The 18623-nt window shown below is 40.1% G+C and overlaps 1 protein-coding gene across 3 annotated transcripts in view; it reads right to left on the bottom strand.

Moving 5' to 3' along the window:
• Col14a1 (collagen type XIV alpha 1 chain) overlaps window positions 1-18623 on the bottom strand; it is a 207977-nt gene that overhangs the window by 122001 nt on the left and 67353 nt on the right. For all 3 annotated transcript variants that reach the window (XM_034516485.2, XM_034516486.2, XM_034516484.2), the window contains exons 9-14: window positions 16119-16280; window positions 9355-9506; window positions 8120-8249; window positions 6383-6528; window positions 2244-2373; window positions 35-174 (exon numbers count right to left, since the gene is read on the bottom strand). In XM_034516485.2, coding sequence (XP_034372376.1) covers window positions 35-174; window positions 2244-2373; window positions 6383-6528; window positions 8120-8249; window positions 9355-9506; window positions 16119-16280 — 860 coding nt within the window. The remainder of the gene's footprint in view (window positions 1-34; window positions 175-2243; window positions 2374-6382; window positions 6529-8119; window positions 8250-9354; window positions 9507-16118; window positions 16281-18623) is intronic.

Genomic DNA, 18623 nt, shown 5'->3' with positions numbered 1-18623 from the left:
AACAACCTGAAAAATATCACGGCCCCCAACTTACCTCGTTGATTTCTGTCCCATCTGCACTGGTGTACACAATTCTGTAACCACTGATCTTTCTTGATGTGGGATCCCAGGATAACCGAGCGCTGTTAGAGCCAACATTGGAGATCCTCAAATTTCTTGGTGGGGTTAAGGGCACTAAGGGAATAGAGCATAGTGAAGACTTTAAACAGCTAAAAAATCATTTAAAGTCAGTGTAACGCAAGAAACAGCTCCCTTGACATTCAGAGTCCTTCTCATGGATGATACAATCCCAAAATACTCCATGAATTCTCTCATAAAAAATCAACAAAGTCGCCTAATTAACAGAGACGCTCTTCTCCTTGTAGAGGATGAACGGCAGAAAGTTATATATGCTTAGAAGGAAGCGAGATCTGGGTAACTCACTGTATCTTTTTGCATAGTGCATGTTATATATAAGAAACCAGTGGCTCAAAAGCAGGACTACCGAAAACTAAGTCTGAGCTCGTGCACTGAACTCCCGTGTATGTCTCCATGTGCAAAAGGAAGAAGGTGCTGTCTATCTGCATACAAGGATAACTTCGGGAACTGTCATGAGCTTTCACCAGTTTTTAACAGCAGTAAGTGTCACTGATGAGATGACCCCTTTGCATTTAACAAGTACCATATTATCTCATTAAACTGGAATATTAGATAGACTTTTTCTCTGTTAGAATCAACCGAGTAAGGGCCTTGGAGATAAATGATGCCACTTTTCTCGGCCGCACGGGATAATGCCCTCAACTCTGAAGGTCAAGGATTTCATTACCTCCACACACATAGATTTCAGACATTGCAGAGCTCCCAAGAGTTAGTGATCATTTTTACACTTAAGAAGCTATAAACAAAGTGTAGGAGATAAAATAAAGCGATTCGATCAAGGCCTATGCACGCTTAGCTTTACATCACTCTAGAATCCAATTACATTTTGGTGACATGGCAAGGAAAAGGTCTATTTTCCTTAAAACATAAAAATTCCATTTGGGAACATTTTGAAATGATTCTTCCTCCTCCCCTCCCTCATTCTCTCCCTCCAGCTACTAATCCTAGGAAAGAGCTGTATATAGTTTCAGCATCTAGGTAGATGATCATTCTTTGTGATAGACAGTTGGGTTGGCTTTTTTTTTTTTTTACCAGATAGCTTCCTTTATAAATCAAGTGGTATAGAGATACTTTCTGATGTGATTTATTTTTTTATATTCTTCCCAGATTTGTTGTTTTAAGTATGTTCTAAAGAGCAGGACAGTACAGCTTGAACTAACAAAGAATGGATTTGAGAAAATGTTTTTATCACTAAACTTCTATTATTCTTTTGCCTCAAGTTGAATCATAAAGACAAAGCACTGTTGATACTGGGCTACTCATGTCTTTCCAAGGAGCAGGTGCTTCCCCGCACTCTCATAAGACTCAAAGGATCACGGATTGAGCCATGTTTATAACGGCCTATGGCAAATCTTGTGGGCATATCATAATACTTAATCTATTATCATATTTTCAAAACATAGATATACTTTTGTCTTAAAACATTTCGAGCAATTTACTTAAAATTACCCTCCTAGATAAGATATATCTCAATGGTATAACACTTGTTTAGCACAAACGATGCTCTCCACCAGAAAAGTAAAAATTAGCCTTCCTAGTAAAATTTTAGTTAACGACCAAACATAATAAGGGGCTCGTGGAAGGACAGCAGACATTTTTAGAAGAACCGTTATTTTCTATGAGTATAAAACAGATATTGAGTAATTACATATTTTTACATGGATTTAATCTTACCTTTACCACAAGGCAGATAAGACACGTTTTCTTCCTTTTCGGAGAGAAGAACTGGCAACATTGTCATTGTCACCCAACTTAACCTGAGCTGAGCTTCCTGCCTCGGCTGCTATGGATCCAGAACTTTCTGGAGCTCTTCCCTTTCTATTCTGATCTAGTACACTGGCACATCTGGATTTAGAGAGGGGGTGTGGATTTCCCAGAAGGGTGCTGAAGTCCAGGGCTAACATCCCAACTTCTCATAGATAAAAGATCAAGATAGCTCAAGATAAAAGAAAATACATTTCTTTTCTTATGTAAAATATACCTTTCCCTAAGTCACAATGGCCTGTTGGGAGGTTTCAATCAAAACTGGTATTTTCAGTTCAGAATCTGACACCTTTCTTTGGGTTTTAGTGACAGTGTCTCAGGTGAATCCCTGCCCCACTCACGGGTTGTCTCTTGTCCTGTAGCAGGATCGCTGGCCTCTTCTCCAAACATGGCATACACGGTGACTGTATATTCTGTATTGGGGAATAGCCCACTCAGTTCAATGTCTGTGTGTGTCTCTCCGATTTTCATCTGAAAAGGACACATGCAATTAGCTCATTTCCCAATGTGTGTGTGTGTGTGTGTGTACGTGTGTGTAATTTGTTCTGATAAGAGTGGAACTGAGAAAAACTGGCACTCCCTAGAATGAAACTGTGTGACCCCTCACGGCACCTGTATGAAACAAGCTTCAGCCAGAATTTTGTATATCTCAAGTTATTTTACATTAGAAGCTGATAATATAGAACCTCAGAAAACTGAGTGTCCCCCACCCCCATGCTGTGTTGGGATAATGCTTTGCAGCTGGACAAAGGGTAACTGTAGCCAGGACAACATTGCTGTCTGGTCCCCAGGAAAGTGGGGATGGAACTGAATTAGACATTTTCTCTAGATGTGTGCCTGAGAGCAGCATGCTGGAGGCAAGTCCAAATGGGCATTTGTTACCGCTTGCTAATTCTAACCAGTCCTCGGGCTGGATGCCCGGTTCTGCTTCAAGCTCAATTGTGCTGGGCCAGTTTTGTCACCCCATTTAATAAGGAGTCCATCTGGAAAAACTGCAAGTCCCTTCAGGTACTTAGAAGAGGTAGGCTTAGCATAACACCCAACGTGTTAGCTTGTCTCCTGATCCTGGGATAATGTTTTTGCCCTTTGAAGTTTGTCAAACTATATATAGGCTTTCTCCTGTGACAACTAGACATCAAATATCTGACAGGCACTTTTATATTTTAGAGGGAAGAAAAAAAATCCCCAGAGTCTCCAGTCACACAATCCAAGTTAAGTTTTTAAATGCTAAACTATCTGAACACACATAACAAGCGTACATAGATAACACTATATCTGATGTAGCTCTTATTTGGAATTAATAACTATTAAAAATTTGTCCTATACAGTTCAGATTATATTTTTTAGAAAAGTCTAATGTATACCAATAAGTTTCTCTGTAGTCTTAGCTCTGCCTGCCACCTCTGTCCTAATACTGATATAAAACTAACTGCTGTCACTTAGCTTGTGTGTTTGTGTGTATCCATCCCTGCTGGGTTTTGTCAACTTGCCAAAAACCTATCCATATCTTGGAAGAGAGAATCTCAACTGAGAAAATGCCTCTCACTAGACTGGTCTGTAAGCCAATCTGTGAGGCATATCTTAATGATTATATGGAAGGGCCCATCCTAATATAGGCTGTGCTGCTCTTGGGCAGGTAGCCCTAGGTTTTCAAAGAAAGCAGAGTGAGCAAGCCATGAAGAGCAAGCTATAAAGCAGCGTCCCTCCATGGCCTCTACTTGAGGTCTTGCCTCCAGGACCGTGCCTTAAGATACTGACCTGACTTACTTTGATGACGCACTATGATATGGAAGCATGAGCCACATAGACCCTTTACTCCACAAGTTGCTTCTGTTCATGATATTTTATCACAGCAATAGAACTAACACAATGGTCCTTATCAATGTTTAGTTTTACAGAGCCTTACAATCTACATAAGTAAGCCCACATTAATAGAAAATTTGCTTTTATTCTCTATCAATATTTCAAGACTTATCATGCTGCTACATGGGGACAATACTGTCGTTAGTCATTCTTTTATGGTATTCTTTGATATAAATAAATACATCCATTTTAGGGATGACCACGGTTGTTGTTGACAAGTTACGTGTTCTGTTACAACACGTAAAATTTCATTGAAAATTCTTGCAAGCTAATTCAGTGACATTCACTTGAGATGTAGGGAGAGGAAGATCAGTGGTTTCATGTTAACTAAACAGCCCATTGAGAGGCCATCCTGGGCTATAAAACATTTTACATGTACACTTGAGTGTGCTTGCATGTGTGTGTGTGTGTGTGTGTGTGTGTCTATAAGAGAGGCAGAGAGACAGACAGCTAGAGAGGGAGAAAACACTCTTGTGAGACACTAGCTTCTCATCATACATCTTTAAAACAGCACAGGTATTCAACATGACAAAATATTATTCACAACAGCTGTATTATCAGAAATGATCAGGAACGGTAGCATGCCTGAATGGGTGGGCACTGTCATGTTCTCACATGCTCAGTCTGTTTGGTGCTATCCTACTTTAAAGAGGGTGCGCTGATCTGTCAGGTGACAGCTAGTATCCTTTCGTTTATGTTTTCTCTTGAGTCCTAGCATCTTTCCAGCACAAAAGTTAAATCTTTCTTCTGTCAAAGTAAAAGTCAGACCAACTTTCAAGTGGAGAGAAACAGCCTAAACCATAAAAACAAGAGAACACATGTCACCGAGGCTTCACCTTGAGACTCAGCGCCACCATACTTTGGCTTCTGCAGAACTAGGTTATCTGAGGCAAGCCTTTGGAAGTCAGAGCATCATGTTTCAAACTGCCTGTCTCGTACATATACAGAAGCAAGGTATATATCTACCTGGGTGGCATGGACAGAATGTTTTCTTTTCCTTTTCATGACTACACTACAGCAGTAGCTCCTGGTAAATTAAAAAGCCTACCCCAAATCAATGACAATCAAATATGTATAAATTCAAAGGGAAGCAAATGAAAACCCCATTGAGCATGGGGAGGTGCTTCTGACGTGCCTTATGCATGGGCAAGAGGACCTGAGTTCAGATCCTACAAACTATCTGAGAAGTAGGTGGAATGGTATATTCACGTGACCCCAGCTCTGGAGAGGTCAAGACAAAAGGATTCCAGGGCTCACTATCTAGCCAGGCCAATCTAGTTTGTGAGTTCCTGGTTCAATGAAAGACAATGTCTCAAAACAGTAACTTGAGAAATGAATGAAGAAGCTTCCCAAAGTCAACCTCTGCCCACCCCCACATACAAATACACATATATACATACATACATACATACACACACAAATACACATACACACATAACATACACACACACACAAATTCTTATCCAAGAGACATGTTTATCTGTCCCTCCAATTATAAAGGCAAAACCTTAATTCAGTGCATACCTCATAGTTACTTATAAACTATATGTGGTAACATATATGAACTTTCTCTAGAGCCTTCTGAGAATATCTAGTTCTTAAAACAACAAAAACCACTTTTCAAAATCAACTCTAAGGAACTGGGGCAATCATGCAAAAACACATGGCAGGGATGTTAATACTAAACGCTATGTACTGAATAAGATATCTCTCTGTCCAACAACATGAAATTATTTAAATATAACTTGTACAAACCAATTACAAAATGCTACATATAAATCTACTGTGTAAACTATCCCTTAATGGAATGGGAAGATACTCAAAATAGATGAAATTTAAATGGCTGGCTAGAAAAATGTCTTCACTTGGCAGATTACAGTGCACAGAAGGGAGCCTGGAGAGATGATGGCTCAGTGGCTAAGAGTACATCCTGTTTTTGCAGAGGACTTGGTTGGTTCCCAGCACCCATATATTGGGGTTCACAACTACCTCTAAATCCAGCTCCAGAGGATCTGATACCCTACTCTGACCTCTTCCCTCCTTTGACCTCTTCAGTCATCTGCACACTCATGCACACACACACACACACACACACACACACATACACAACACACACATTGACATAATTAAAATAATAAAACAGTCTTTTAAGAATACACTAAAGGGATGAGAAGGTGGAGCTCCATGATAAAGCGCCTGCCTAGTAGGTAGTCCTTGATTTGATTTGATTTGATTTGATTTGATTTGATTTGATTTCCCGAACCATAAAAGAAATAATGAAACAGAGGAGGGAGGAAAAAAAGGATAGAAGAAAAATCAAAGAAAATAGAATACACGAAAAAGAAAGACTCTAAATAAAATGTCATCAGAAAGGCCTAGAATGTGTCTCAGTAGCACAACTTGCCTAGCATGTGGGAGATCCTGAGTGTAATCCTTACCCTTGCAAAATATCGCTCGACTGGATTTTTGTAGTAGCCTTGTATAGGTAGCATGATTACCACCTATGTCTTGATTTTGACAATTGGAATTTTCTGACTTTTACCCAATCAATTTTGACAATACAAATGTTATGTGAAAGGCAAAGGTCCAAGGATCACAGTGGGTAGCCGGGACTTACCTCTTTCTCATCTCCAGCCAGACCTTCTGTGAGAGGAGCGTAGAGGATCAGATAGCCTGTGGCGCCAGGCACCGCATCCCACTTGACACGCATGCTGTTCTCAGTCACATCATACAGCTCGAGGTCGGAAGCCATGGGTAAGGCCACTGTAAGAAGAGGCTCTCTGTAATACTCATTTACAACTGCCCTTGAGAAAGAAATCAAGTAATAGAGAACAAGAGGCCAGGCCTTCCAGGCCATGCTAATAATCCCAGCATTCAGAAGGACGGAGTAAGATGGTTTCAACTTCAAAATCGGCCTGGAGAACTGAGTGACATCCTTTCTCAAAAAAATAAAAAATAAAAAAATAAAAAACAAGGCCACCCATATTTCATATTTCAGGAGTTGGGAAAAGGGGTTAGGATAAAGCTCTATGTCAAGGCTTTGAATGTGAACATCACTGGTAGAAAAGATGGTTTTGTTCTTTCAAAGCGTAGCTGTAGATGCCTCACATGTGACCACACCTGCTTCTCTAACCACATTCTCAAGTCCAGCACCGCGCTTACACTTGCAACTCTCTGCACGTGTTTCTCTTGGAATCCCAACAACACCTCGTGGCACTAACATATGCAAATGTTCAAATGTCCCTGCTTTGCAGGCTCAGCTCATACTGGACTGAGCCGTCCACAAGAGGGAAAATAGCCGTTAGACAATTTCTGCAAAGGGAAAATTGTCTGGGGGAGTGGAAGGGAGGCAGCTGGGAATGACAGACGGGAATGTGAGCAGAGGAAGTGGATGATTTAGGGCAAATGGGATGCATATGTACGAAACACCACAACGGAAACCATTACTTCATATGGTAACTTAAAACTAATTTTAAAAAGAGAAAACACATTTCTCCAAAACAGAAGCATTGACACAAGCCTGACATATCACTGTCACTCAAAAGCCAAGCATGGCACAGAGGAAAAGCACCATGGTCCTGGAATGTCATTTTACTGTTGTTTACATAGTTATTGCTCTGTGAAATACATATTATTTAGGCCAGTTTGGCATAGCGCCCAAGATGTAGTAAGGACAGTTTTTCGACTGACTAAATAATTGTCGATTTACGACTGTCTCTTAGTATGACGCTGATGTGTGCATGTATGTGCATGTGCATGTAGTATGTGCATGTGTAGTTGTGATCACACCCTGTGATCACTGTAAGGGATCGATTCTCTTCTCTCAGTGGATAAATGGATGCACTTCTATGGCATGCATCCAAAGTTGTTTCTTAATTCACATATAGTGCTAATTGTGCCCCTGTCACGATTCAGATGCTCCTCTGAATTATGAGGTGATTGATAATGAGGGAAATGAGCTGTGATTCCCTCACTCTTTGCCTGGGGAAAAGAAGCCCCTGAACTTCTTCTCAATTCTGACTAACAAATTTGGCACAGCTCTTGGTTCACAGTAGATATTTACTACAAATGTTTGTTAAATGAATGGATGAATGAATGAATGAATGAATGAATCTGCCTCCTTCACCACCATAGTTATCCTCTCTGAAATATGCCAGACATTTGTAAAAAATCCAATCCGTGCACACAGCTGCAAAGCTGCAGCTGCAGCACCATCTTCTCCCACCTACATCATGAAAGTCACTTCCTGTGACTCTCAGTCCGGGTGTCTATCCACCCTGATCAGCCCAGTTGAGGAATAAACCACCTAAGCAAGGTCATACATGTTGGAAGTAGAGGAGGAGTAAATACATACATGTGGTTTCTGTTCCCCGCAGGCCTTCACTAGCAGTGTGGACAGATACAGCAAACACTGCTATCTGGTATTCAGTTGAAGACATCAAGTTTTTCAACACTACGGAAGATACACTTCCATCCACCACCACCTGTTGAAAGAAAAGTTTGAAAAACAAAAGATGAAATATCTCACATGCATAATTGAGACGAACAAGCAAACATATCTCCAGCAAAAACACCTCGCTGAATATTTTGTTATTTGTGCGGGGTCTCTATTTCCACTGTAAGGAATCCGTTCTCGTTGTCTCAGTGCATAAATGGATACACTTCTATGGAATGCATCCAAAATTATTCCTTAATTCACATGCAATGCTAATTGTGCCGTGCCTCGGCTAATTATTGTCCTGGTCACATTCACATGACAACAGCAGATATAATTTTCCCTGATGGCACTTTGGGAAACATTTAAAAGGTTTGTCAGTCATGAGAAAAATAGAGCCACTGGAAGGATATTGGTTTATTTTTCTCTTTGGACCAAATAATTTGAAACTCCATGATCAATTTCTGTAATACTTGAAATTAAAAAAAAAAAAAAAAAAAAAAAAAAAAACCCACAGATTCTGCCTGGGTAGAGGACATTGTGAAACATTCTGAGGTCAGTCAGAGGTTAGAACAACAAAAGGAAGTGGAGATTTCATCATGTCTTAACTCAGTGAATCACTGCATCCATCCAGGGAAGGAGAAGGGCCCCGCCATTGGCAATAGGTGTTCTTATCTAGCTATGACTAGCCACGATGGAGAACACAAGCCACAGCTGCCTCAAGATGGCTTTCCATTGCCCTGATCTCTACAAATGTTCAGGAAATTCCAAACACCAGAGGACTGGCCCTTCCCATTACCCCATAATTTGGAACGCACAGTCTTCACTATGGCAGAAACCCCTCACCCATCCCAAATAGAGCAAGATTTATGGAAACCTTAGTCAACTTCGAACGTGCTAATTTGGAAAAGAAAAGTAAACCAGCTTCTAAATGCAAACTTGATCCATTCTTAGGATGAGTGGATGCTGGGATGAGAGAAGATGTGGCTACCAAAACTTGAAGAGCAGAACAACAATACAAGCAAGCATGTAGAAATCTACTTCAAGCCACTTAACAATATTTAAGCAGAAGGAGGTTCTACACATACATTGCTGCTTTATCCCCACTGTAAAGACTTTACGGACTGGGAATTCTGGGAAGATTGTCATGTTACCTCCTCTGGCTTTCCACCTCTGGTGGGATAATACACAACTCTGTATTTTTCCACTTTTCCTTCGGAGTGAGTCCAGTTAACCATAAAGCTCCTGGCGGTGACTTCAGATGTAATAAGCTCTGTAGGTGGCCCAATGGTGGCAAGGGCTGAGGCTAAATGAAAGAAATACACCAAATAAATCTCATCTCCCAAGTTATTCCAATGAATGTAAGAGAAGCCACTAGGCAGGAGTGACTCTTGGAGCTATGGTGCCCACTAAGAATCTGCTCTGTGGAAAAGTTGGCTTCGTTACTAATCCTTGTACTCATTTGTGCATTCAAAACATTTACTGTCCATTAGAAGCCATTCACTGAAGTAGATTCTTAGTAACCAAACTGACATAAAACACAATCCTTAATCCTCAGAAACTCTGACAAGGACTATTAATAAACAATGAAAACAGGCACTTAAGTGAGTGGGCACACATCCAAAGACTCTCTTCCGGGTGTCTTAGAGGTGCCATGTAATTCCCCACAGTTAGACCAGCTCTTACGAGGAGCAGCTCTCAGAGCTGAGAATGCATCAGGCTCCTTACAAATATTTTTCTGCATCAGAGAACGTGGCATCTACACTGAGGATGCCCTGCCCACAAACGATCGATATCTAAATGTAAAAGTGCACAAAGAAACTGACGCATACTGAATAATCACTCTGTGCCAGACACACGTGTGCCATGTGCATGTTAAATGGTTCTATAACAATTCAGGGCGTGTAAGAGCTCAGTAGAGAGGGAAACACAACATGAAAAGAAGAATGAAGAGATTGATTGTTAGAATTTTCCAAATTTTTAGGGAACCCAAAAGAACTTCAGTAACTACAGTGATGAGAAAACTATTGCACACTGTAGGTATTATATGCTTTTTTTTTTTTTTATCAAGTACATGTACGTGTGTGTGTGTGTGTGTGTGTGTCTGACTGTCTGTCTATCTGACTGTCTGTCTGTCTGACTGTAGACAAGGCTACATGAGAAGAGTTCAGATCTGAAATAGCCTCACTCTGAGGTCAGACAAATTTGTTCACAATCCTACAGCTTGGGTGTCCAACCCAGTCCCAAGAGATCTGTTCTGAGGAAAACAGAATGACAGATGAGAGAAGGAAAATGAGCCAAACATAATAATGAAACTCTTCTACATACAACAGAGGCAAGAAATAAAACCAAACTTTAAAAATAAGACCTTGATACTGTCCCTCTTCCCAGATCCTATGATCCATGTGTAACCCACAGACCAATGATGTAGTGAGAGAGCAAGGATTGGACAACAATGATGGATTTTTTATTAAGAAGACAGAGTATGTGTACTTTTCTGTACCTTCTCTAAGTGCAACTTAAAATCAGGATATGTACAAGACAAGCATAAGAAGGTGCTGCAGTCAGAGAGAAAAAAAGGCAGAGACAAGAGGCACTGCAGGACCCAAGAAACACCATAGAAGTCATTTTCCTTTCTTGTTAGTGCTCAAATGTCCTTAACTGGAAAGTAAAGGTATCTGGCAACATAGAAACACCAGCGTATTCACACAAAATCTATCCCAACAAAGACTTTTCTCTCTAGCCAAAGACCAGGAAAAGGCTAGCATGCAAAGACAGAAAACTTTCAGCAGTAACTCCAGACACACACGACGGAAAACAACTGTACTCTCTGATACTATAACCCATGACAACCAATGTTAAAACAAGCTTCCCAAATTCTACCCTGTTTTGACTTTCATACTATGTCACATCTACCCCCATCCCTCCATCCAAGCCAAAATGGAATGAAGGAGTCAGAAAACCCCTCCTCCCCCATCCCTATCTGTGACAGCAGTGTTGCCTAACTTCCAACCCAGCCTGCTCCTTCACTTGGGGACACACAAAAGTCTATCAGGTCTTTCCCAGCTTTGCCTCAATATGGAGGCCACTCCCACAGAACTGTTAGTAGAAGCCATATCGGGGGACAAAAATGAGGGACTTCTGCTTCTCTAAAAAGGTGGCTATGAATGGCAGGCCAGTGAGTAGCCCTTTTTTTCCCAAGAAACGAAAGTAGGCAAAATAAGTAACCCATGCTTTAAACCTAACTAGCAAAAATGAAGTATTACTCTCCACTCTTGGCAGGATGGCATCAGACGTGCAGCCCTCGTGGAACACTGTAGTACAAATGGACAATGAAAAACACAGCTGAAGCCAATGACAACATGAAACTCTCAGAAAACAAAAGAAAACAGTCAACACGAAAATTAATGAATAGGCTCAACAGAAGCACGTGGACAGAGGGGGAAATCAGCAGGCTTGTTTGCTAGCACAGAAATGGCCAACCTTAGCAAGAGAGAACAATCAGACTCAACACCCTGGGTCCATGCCTGCACACTCAGCACCTGAACGCAGATACAGGTAGACCAAGGAAATCAAGGTCCTTGAATCCTGGCTATAGGATTAACTCAAGGCCAAATTGGACTGTAGTTCCAAAACAGTTGCTACATAAACTATCTCAGAACTGCTTTCTTTAAAGAACTAATGGGGATAGTAACAGAGACTCAAGTACATTGGAAACACAAGAAAATACCTTTAATTCATCACATCAAAATCTTAAAAGGGAATGAAAACAAAGTCCGCATGCAAACAGTACTTGTGAAAACAAAAATCACTGTGCACAAGACAGATCCACAAGAATTCACACTCAGCTAACCACAGTCCAACTTCTGAACACTGAACACAAAGCAGACAAAAAAAATCTTTAAAACAGTGAGAGAAATATGCTCCTTATCTGAAGAAGAAAAACAATTTATAAACCCTGGAAACCAAGCAGAAGAGACACAACTCGGCTTGAAGGTTCAGAAATAAAATTGTTTAGCAAGATCTCAACATCCAATAAATACAAGTGTCAGCAATGTAGGGAAAACCAAGATTCTCTTAGAAAATAGAAGAGGTTTTTATCACCAGCAGACTGTCCTTAAAAGAGCTAAAAAGGTGTGGTACTCTCTCACTGGAAATAAAATTAATTTTAAAAAAGGAATCCCAGGTTATTACAAATGAAAAATGAAAGAAAACATAGGATGAAGGGAGCATAATAAAATGTATTCCTTCAAGTTTTCTAAATTACATTTAGTATGAGCTGGAGATGTAGATCAGTTGACAGAGTGCTTGTCTATTATTCAGGACGCTCTGAGTCAAATCTCCAGAACCACATAAACTGGACATGGTGGCACACACTTGCAACCCCAGCACTGGGGAGATGGAAGCAGGAGAGTCAGAAGTTCAAGGTCATTCTCAGTTACATAGCAAATGCATAAACAGCCTGAACTATAGGAGACATTGTCCAGGAAATGCTATTGATGAATTAAACAGGAATTATAAAATTTCTAGCTTTATAACTATCACATATGATAGTGATTCTATTATATGTGGAGAAATAAATGGTAACACTATTTGTGACACACAATCATAGTAAAGAAAAATGGCTGAAAGTAAGATAATTGTGTACATGTCACTCAGGAAGGAAGCTGAAGCCATAACTATAAACCAGTAATTCTCTTCCTAATGCTGCAACCCTTTAACACAGTTCCTCATGTTGTGATGACCCCACAACCATAAAATTATTTTTGTTGCAACTTCATAATTATAATTTTGCCACTGTCATGAATAATAATGTAAATATCTGTGTTTTGTTATGGTATTCGGAGACCCCTGTGAAAGGGATGTTTCACACCAGTTTGAGAACCACTGCTTTAGACCCTACAGACATCAAAAACGCTATCGAGTTCTACAACATTTATGAAATGGACAGATTCCTTGAATATCAAAATGCTTTTTCTACAGGATAGAGTAAGGTAGCAATATCCCACCGATGCAATAGTCACATGCAACTTGGCATGAGAGATCATAGCAAATGCAATGTGGCAAGAAGATGAAATCAAAGTTGGAAAAAGAAAAAAAGAAAAATTATTTACATTTGTAAATTATATGATTTTTCTACATAAAAAAATTTAAATCCAGAAGAAAACTCCCAAACTAGTAAGTAATATCAAGTCATATACATAATATACAAAATAAATATCCAAAAATCAAATCCATTTCTATTTACAAGAAATAAACATGTGGACGTTGAAATTTTAAAAATTCAACCAAAATTATTCATATGAAGCTAAATAACTTGTACAATCCTAAGTAAACCTTTATAGTAAATAAGCAGAGAGGGCTCGTAAGTCCTACAATATATAAAATGTTAGTGGAAGAAATCAAATCATACCTAACTATATGAAGACATTCATAAACTGGATACTCTTAATAATCTGAAAATGATCCTTTTACCAAGTGAATATTTGGTAACTGGCAATTTATATAAGCGTTTTCAATCAATACCCAAGTAAAAATTTTATAGAATAAAGATATACTAATATTTAATCAAGAAATAAAGAAACAGAAAGAGTATTTTAGAACTTAGAATAACTAAGGGTTGTGAATGGGCAAAGGTGTTGTAGCTTCACAAGTCTAACAACCCAGCTCAGCCCCCCAGAGAACCAAGCATGTGCTGGAGTACATGTGCAACCCAGCATCCCTACAGCAAGATGGGAGGTGAAGACAGAAGAAGAGACTGGAAGATCTCGATCAGCCAGCCTCCAGTAGCACAGCACCAGAAACAAGAGTGATATGACCTCAATGAAGTAGGAGGAGAGGAGAGAATCAACTCCCAAAGGCTGTGTCTGACCTCTACCTACAAGTCACAGTACACACATGCACAAAGAAATAAAACTGTAAATCATAATAATAGTAATAATAATAATGAAATGAGAAAACTCAAATCTATAAAACTTAAAGACTTACTACATAGCTACCTAAATTAAAAATGTATTACTGGAAGAAAATTAGACAATGTGACCTAAGGGAACAGGCCAAAGAGCCTGAGATAAAACTACTACAGAATTATATCTAACTGACATTGGCACACAAAGTTCAACTGGAGAATGCTTCATGCTTTTGTTCTAGTTGTATCTTTAGAGACGTTTCTCCACAGAGGGCAAACAAAATAAAACCCAAGGAAGTGAAACGCTCAACATTACTAGCCATGAGAAAAATGAAAATCAAAATCCACCGTGTTGTATGGCCATAAACCTTTCAGAACGGCTGAAATCAAAACAAAACCAGAAAGAACATCAATATTGGAGTCAATGCATAGAAACTGGGTCACTCACATGTTGCCACTTGGCACACACATTTCTAGACTCTATGGCAGTTTCTTAATGAAAACCAAAATAAACTGAACGTGGACCCAAGATACTGTTCAGTCATTGCCCACCTGGGCTTTATTCCAAAGAAATTAAAGACTACATTTACACAAAAATCAATAAACAAATATTCACGACAGCTTTTGCGAATGCTTGAACAAATGGTGGTACATCTGTACCAATGAAAACAAAGAGCCACTGATACACACATCATTTGGAACAATCTCCAGAGAATTATTCGGCATGAAAAATTTCAACTCTCAATACTGGATAGTTCTATTTGTATAATTGTTTTGACATGAGTATACATATGTCTATGTATATTCATACATAGATATCTGGAGACTATTGGCTGTCAGGATTTAGCAAGACGATGATAAGAGGATGCTAAGTGGGAGTAGGAAGAGCAGCAGGAGCATTCCTGTGATGGGAATGTTTTTCATCCTGACTCTACCGTTGCTCATAGCCTGCTAGAGTTAGGGTGGCTCTGCAAGGTGCTGCCATTAGGTTAAAGCTGGGAAAGACGATGCTAGCTCTTCGTGAACTGTTCCTTACAAACTTATGTGAGTGCACAATCAACCGCTAAACTGAGCATTTGCCTTGAAAAAATGAAATAGTCTAAATGCTAACACTTCAGAGAAAACCACTCCTAGTCAAAGCAAGTGTCCCTTACCTTCACAAGGCATTGGAAAGAAAACAGAGTATTAAGAAAGTCAACTTGAGGGGGCTGGAGAGGTGGCTCAGCGACTAAAAGCACTGCTTGTTCTTCTAGAGGTCCTGAGTTCAATTCCCAGCAACCCCATGGTGGCTCACAACCATCTGTAATGAGATCTGGTGCCCTCTTCTGGTGTGTCTGAAGACAGCTACAGTGTACTCATCATATATATAAAATAAATTTTAAAAAAGAAAGGAAGAAAGACAGACAGACAGACAGACAGACAGACAGACAGACAGTCAACTTGAGCCAGGCAGTGGTGGCGCACGCCTTTTAATCCCAGCACTTGGGAGGCAGAGGCAGGTAGATTTCTGAGTTTGAGGCCAGCCTGGTCTACAGAGTGAGTTTCAGGACAGCCAGGGCTATACAGAGAAACCCTTTCCCAAAAAAACAAAACAAACAAAAAAAGAGAGAGAGAAAGAAAGAAAGGAAAGAAAGGAAGAAGGAAGGAAGGAAGGAAGAAAGAAAGAAAGAAAGAAAGAAAGAAAGAAAGAAAGAAAGAAAGAAAGAAAGAAAACTTGAAAATGGGAATTTTTATAGTCCCGTGGTAGACCTGTGCCCACAATAATTGACTAATGTGCATGGTGAAAGATCTGTGAGCATGGACATGTTTTCTCCCCTTTATGGTTCAGTGTCCACAGCAGCAGTGCTGTGTATACAGAGGTGTGTGTGTGTGTGTTGTGTGTGTGTGTGTGGTGTGTGTGTGTGTGTGTGTGTGTGTGTGTGTGTGTGTGGTTATAGATCTGTGTAGACAGTGCCATACCCATGCAGGTTGCGATGCCCACATCCATTGGGTCTCTCTGTCCTCCCTTACCTTTAATCTCCTTGTCCTGCTCTTCCACTCTGGAACACACAGTCCGGGTCAGGCTCTCCACCACTGTGTGCATCAGGTCAAACTCAGCAACATTGTACACATGGGTGCTGTCTGGCTCAGAGGCAATCTCCTGCAGCTCACTCAGGTCAGCATTTTTAACCCCTGTCATTGAGGATAACAGGAAGGATGGTGATACTGATGCAACTGTAGGGGGCTAACCCACTCAGTCAAAGCATCCTCTACTCAGATGAGTGGATCCATTGTACATCCAATGACACTGAACGGGATAAAGAAAATGTGACATATACACACAACACGGTATTTCTCAGCCACAGAGAGGAATGAAGTTATGTCATTTACAGGAAAAATGGATACAAATAAAGACAATCATATTAATTAAGCCAGTCTCTGAAAGGCAAATAATGTATTTTTTTTCTCATTTATTGCCCTAGATTTTAGGTACATAGGTACATATAAAATCCTGTTTGTAAATACATGAAAGTACAAACCAGACTTTCTAAGGGAAAAAAGGAGAGTCACAAAAGAAGAGGGGGAAAAGGCCGGGTAGTTGGATTTGGATAAATATATTGAATGTACAGTATTTATTCAATTGAATAATTTTTTTAATTACAAAAGGAAAAATGTAGCAGAGTGCCATGGCGCACACCCTTAGTCCCAGCACTTGCAAGGCAAAGGCAGGTAGATCTCTGTGAATGCAAGGCCAGCTTGTCTACAGAGTGAACTCTAGACCAAACAGTGCTACATGGTGAGGTCCCATCTCAAAAGCATAAGAAAAAGAAAAAGGGGGATGTTTCATGTGAGATGTTTCCTAAATAGTTAGGTACCGATTTTTCACAACACACACCGACAGGAGAATTAACTTTGATATAACTTCTTCTTGCACAAATATTATAGAATCAGGAAGAACTAAACCAGTGCCATAAACTATCAATCTTCAGGTTGAAACTTCTGCAAAAATAAGTTTATTTACATTCAGAAAACTGTTTATAGTCTTATCAGTCATGAAGTAGAAAGATTGCCATAGTTCAAGGCCAGCGTGGGCTACATAGTGAGAATTCCAGGCTAGCTTGAGCTAGAGTGAGAGATACTGGACCTCAAAAATTAAAATTGAGAAATACTGCTAGAATGGAAATGTTATAGACATAATTATTTTATGCAGTACGAAGCCGGAGGAAAATGTGGGAGAGGATATTTTTAATGGACTCAAACACCATTTACTGCCCAGTGACCTCAGCAATTTTTGATGAATCAAATTTAGGAAGTTCTATGGCTTCCAGTTGCTACTGAACTCCATCACCACAGGCCGAGCAGAATGCTGAGTGTCTTGAAGATAATACAGATTAGTAAGGCAAAAAGCAGAGGATGCAGAGGATGCAGAGGATGCAGAGGATGCAGAGGATGCAGAGGATGCAGAGGATGCAGAGGATGCAGAGCATGCAGAGGACGCAGGGGATGCAGAGGCTTGGGGTATGCTGACTGTGCCCCAAGCACTGTGTTGTTCATGGTCATCAATACATTCACTCAACACTCACAACAGCGTTACACAGCTCTTTCTGCCTTAACACACACACACACACACACACAGTGAACTTCTCTGAAGGACACGAAACTAGAAAGGCTATTGCTGCAGTTTCATCACACCACACTGCCTCTCAGAGGGGGCATTACAAAGAGCAAAGGAAGTCAGAGATAGAAAAGATGATTACGTTTGATGGGTGTGAAGGGAGAGTTCTCTTTTCCAAGAGCCAGCAAATAAGGAGGCTTTCTTTAGAAATCCCTGTAACGTCAATCATCTGTGGGTATTAAAAAAGAGCCACTTCAGATGCATGTTAGAGAGATGGTGTCAATCATATGCGGGTATTAAAGAGGTGGCCTGGAGCAGCACAGATGACTTCTTATATGCCTGCCTGGGGCAATTACACATCTTTCAGTCTCCAAACACTAAGTAACAAAGCTTTAATAACCACCAAATTATGTGCATTAGGAGGCTTAAGATAAAGAATACTGCTTGCTTCCAGGTAGTTTCAAGAGAAGTCCAAATAACATCTGGATGAATTCACTAAATTTTGTTTAAACACTCTTCTAGGGATTATGAACAAAAGCATAAAATTCAGGATAAACACAAAAGATAATCCCCCATCAGCTTAACTCCTCTGCAGAGGCTTTTTAAAAACCGGATGTGGGACATAAAGAAATGTGTATCTGAGTTTCTTGGCCAAGGGACTTCTACAATACACATCTGAGTCAGTATAACACTGAGTGTGTGCTGAAGCAACTTAGCAAACAAAATGCTTTCTTGTGCCGTGCAAGTCCACACTTGATAGAATATGCCAGAAGAAAGTCCGTCTCTCCCCCTCTCATCTTTGTACTTCCCCATCTTTATGAATAAAATAGTTTGACTGCGGCAAGTGTGTGGAAAATGAAGGAAATTGATGTGATGACTTGGAAGGAATGCGTGCCGTCAGGAGTTTTGTTCTGCTCTTC

The sequence above is a fragment of the Arvicanthis niloticus genome, chromosome 13 (genome assembly GCF_011762505.2).
Source record: "Arvicanthis niloticus isolate mArvNil1 chromosome 13, mArvNil1.pat.X, whole genome shotgun sequence".
NCBI lineage: Eukaryota > Metazoa > Chordata > Mammalia > Rodentia > Muridae > Arvicanthis > Arvicanthis niloticus.
Note: the sequence above shows the minus strand (reverse complement) of the source record. Positions and strands in the feature narration are given on the sequence as shown.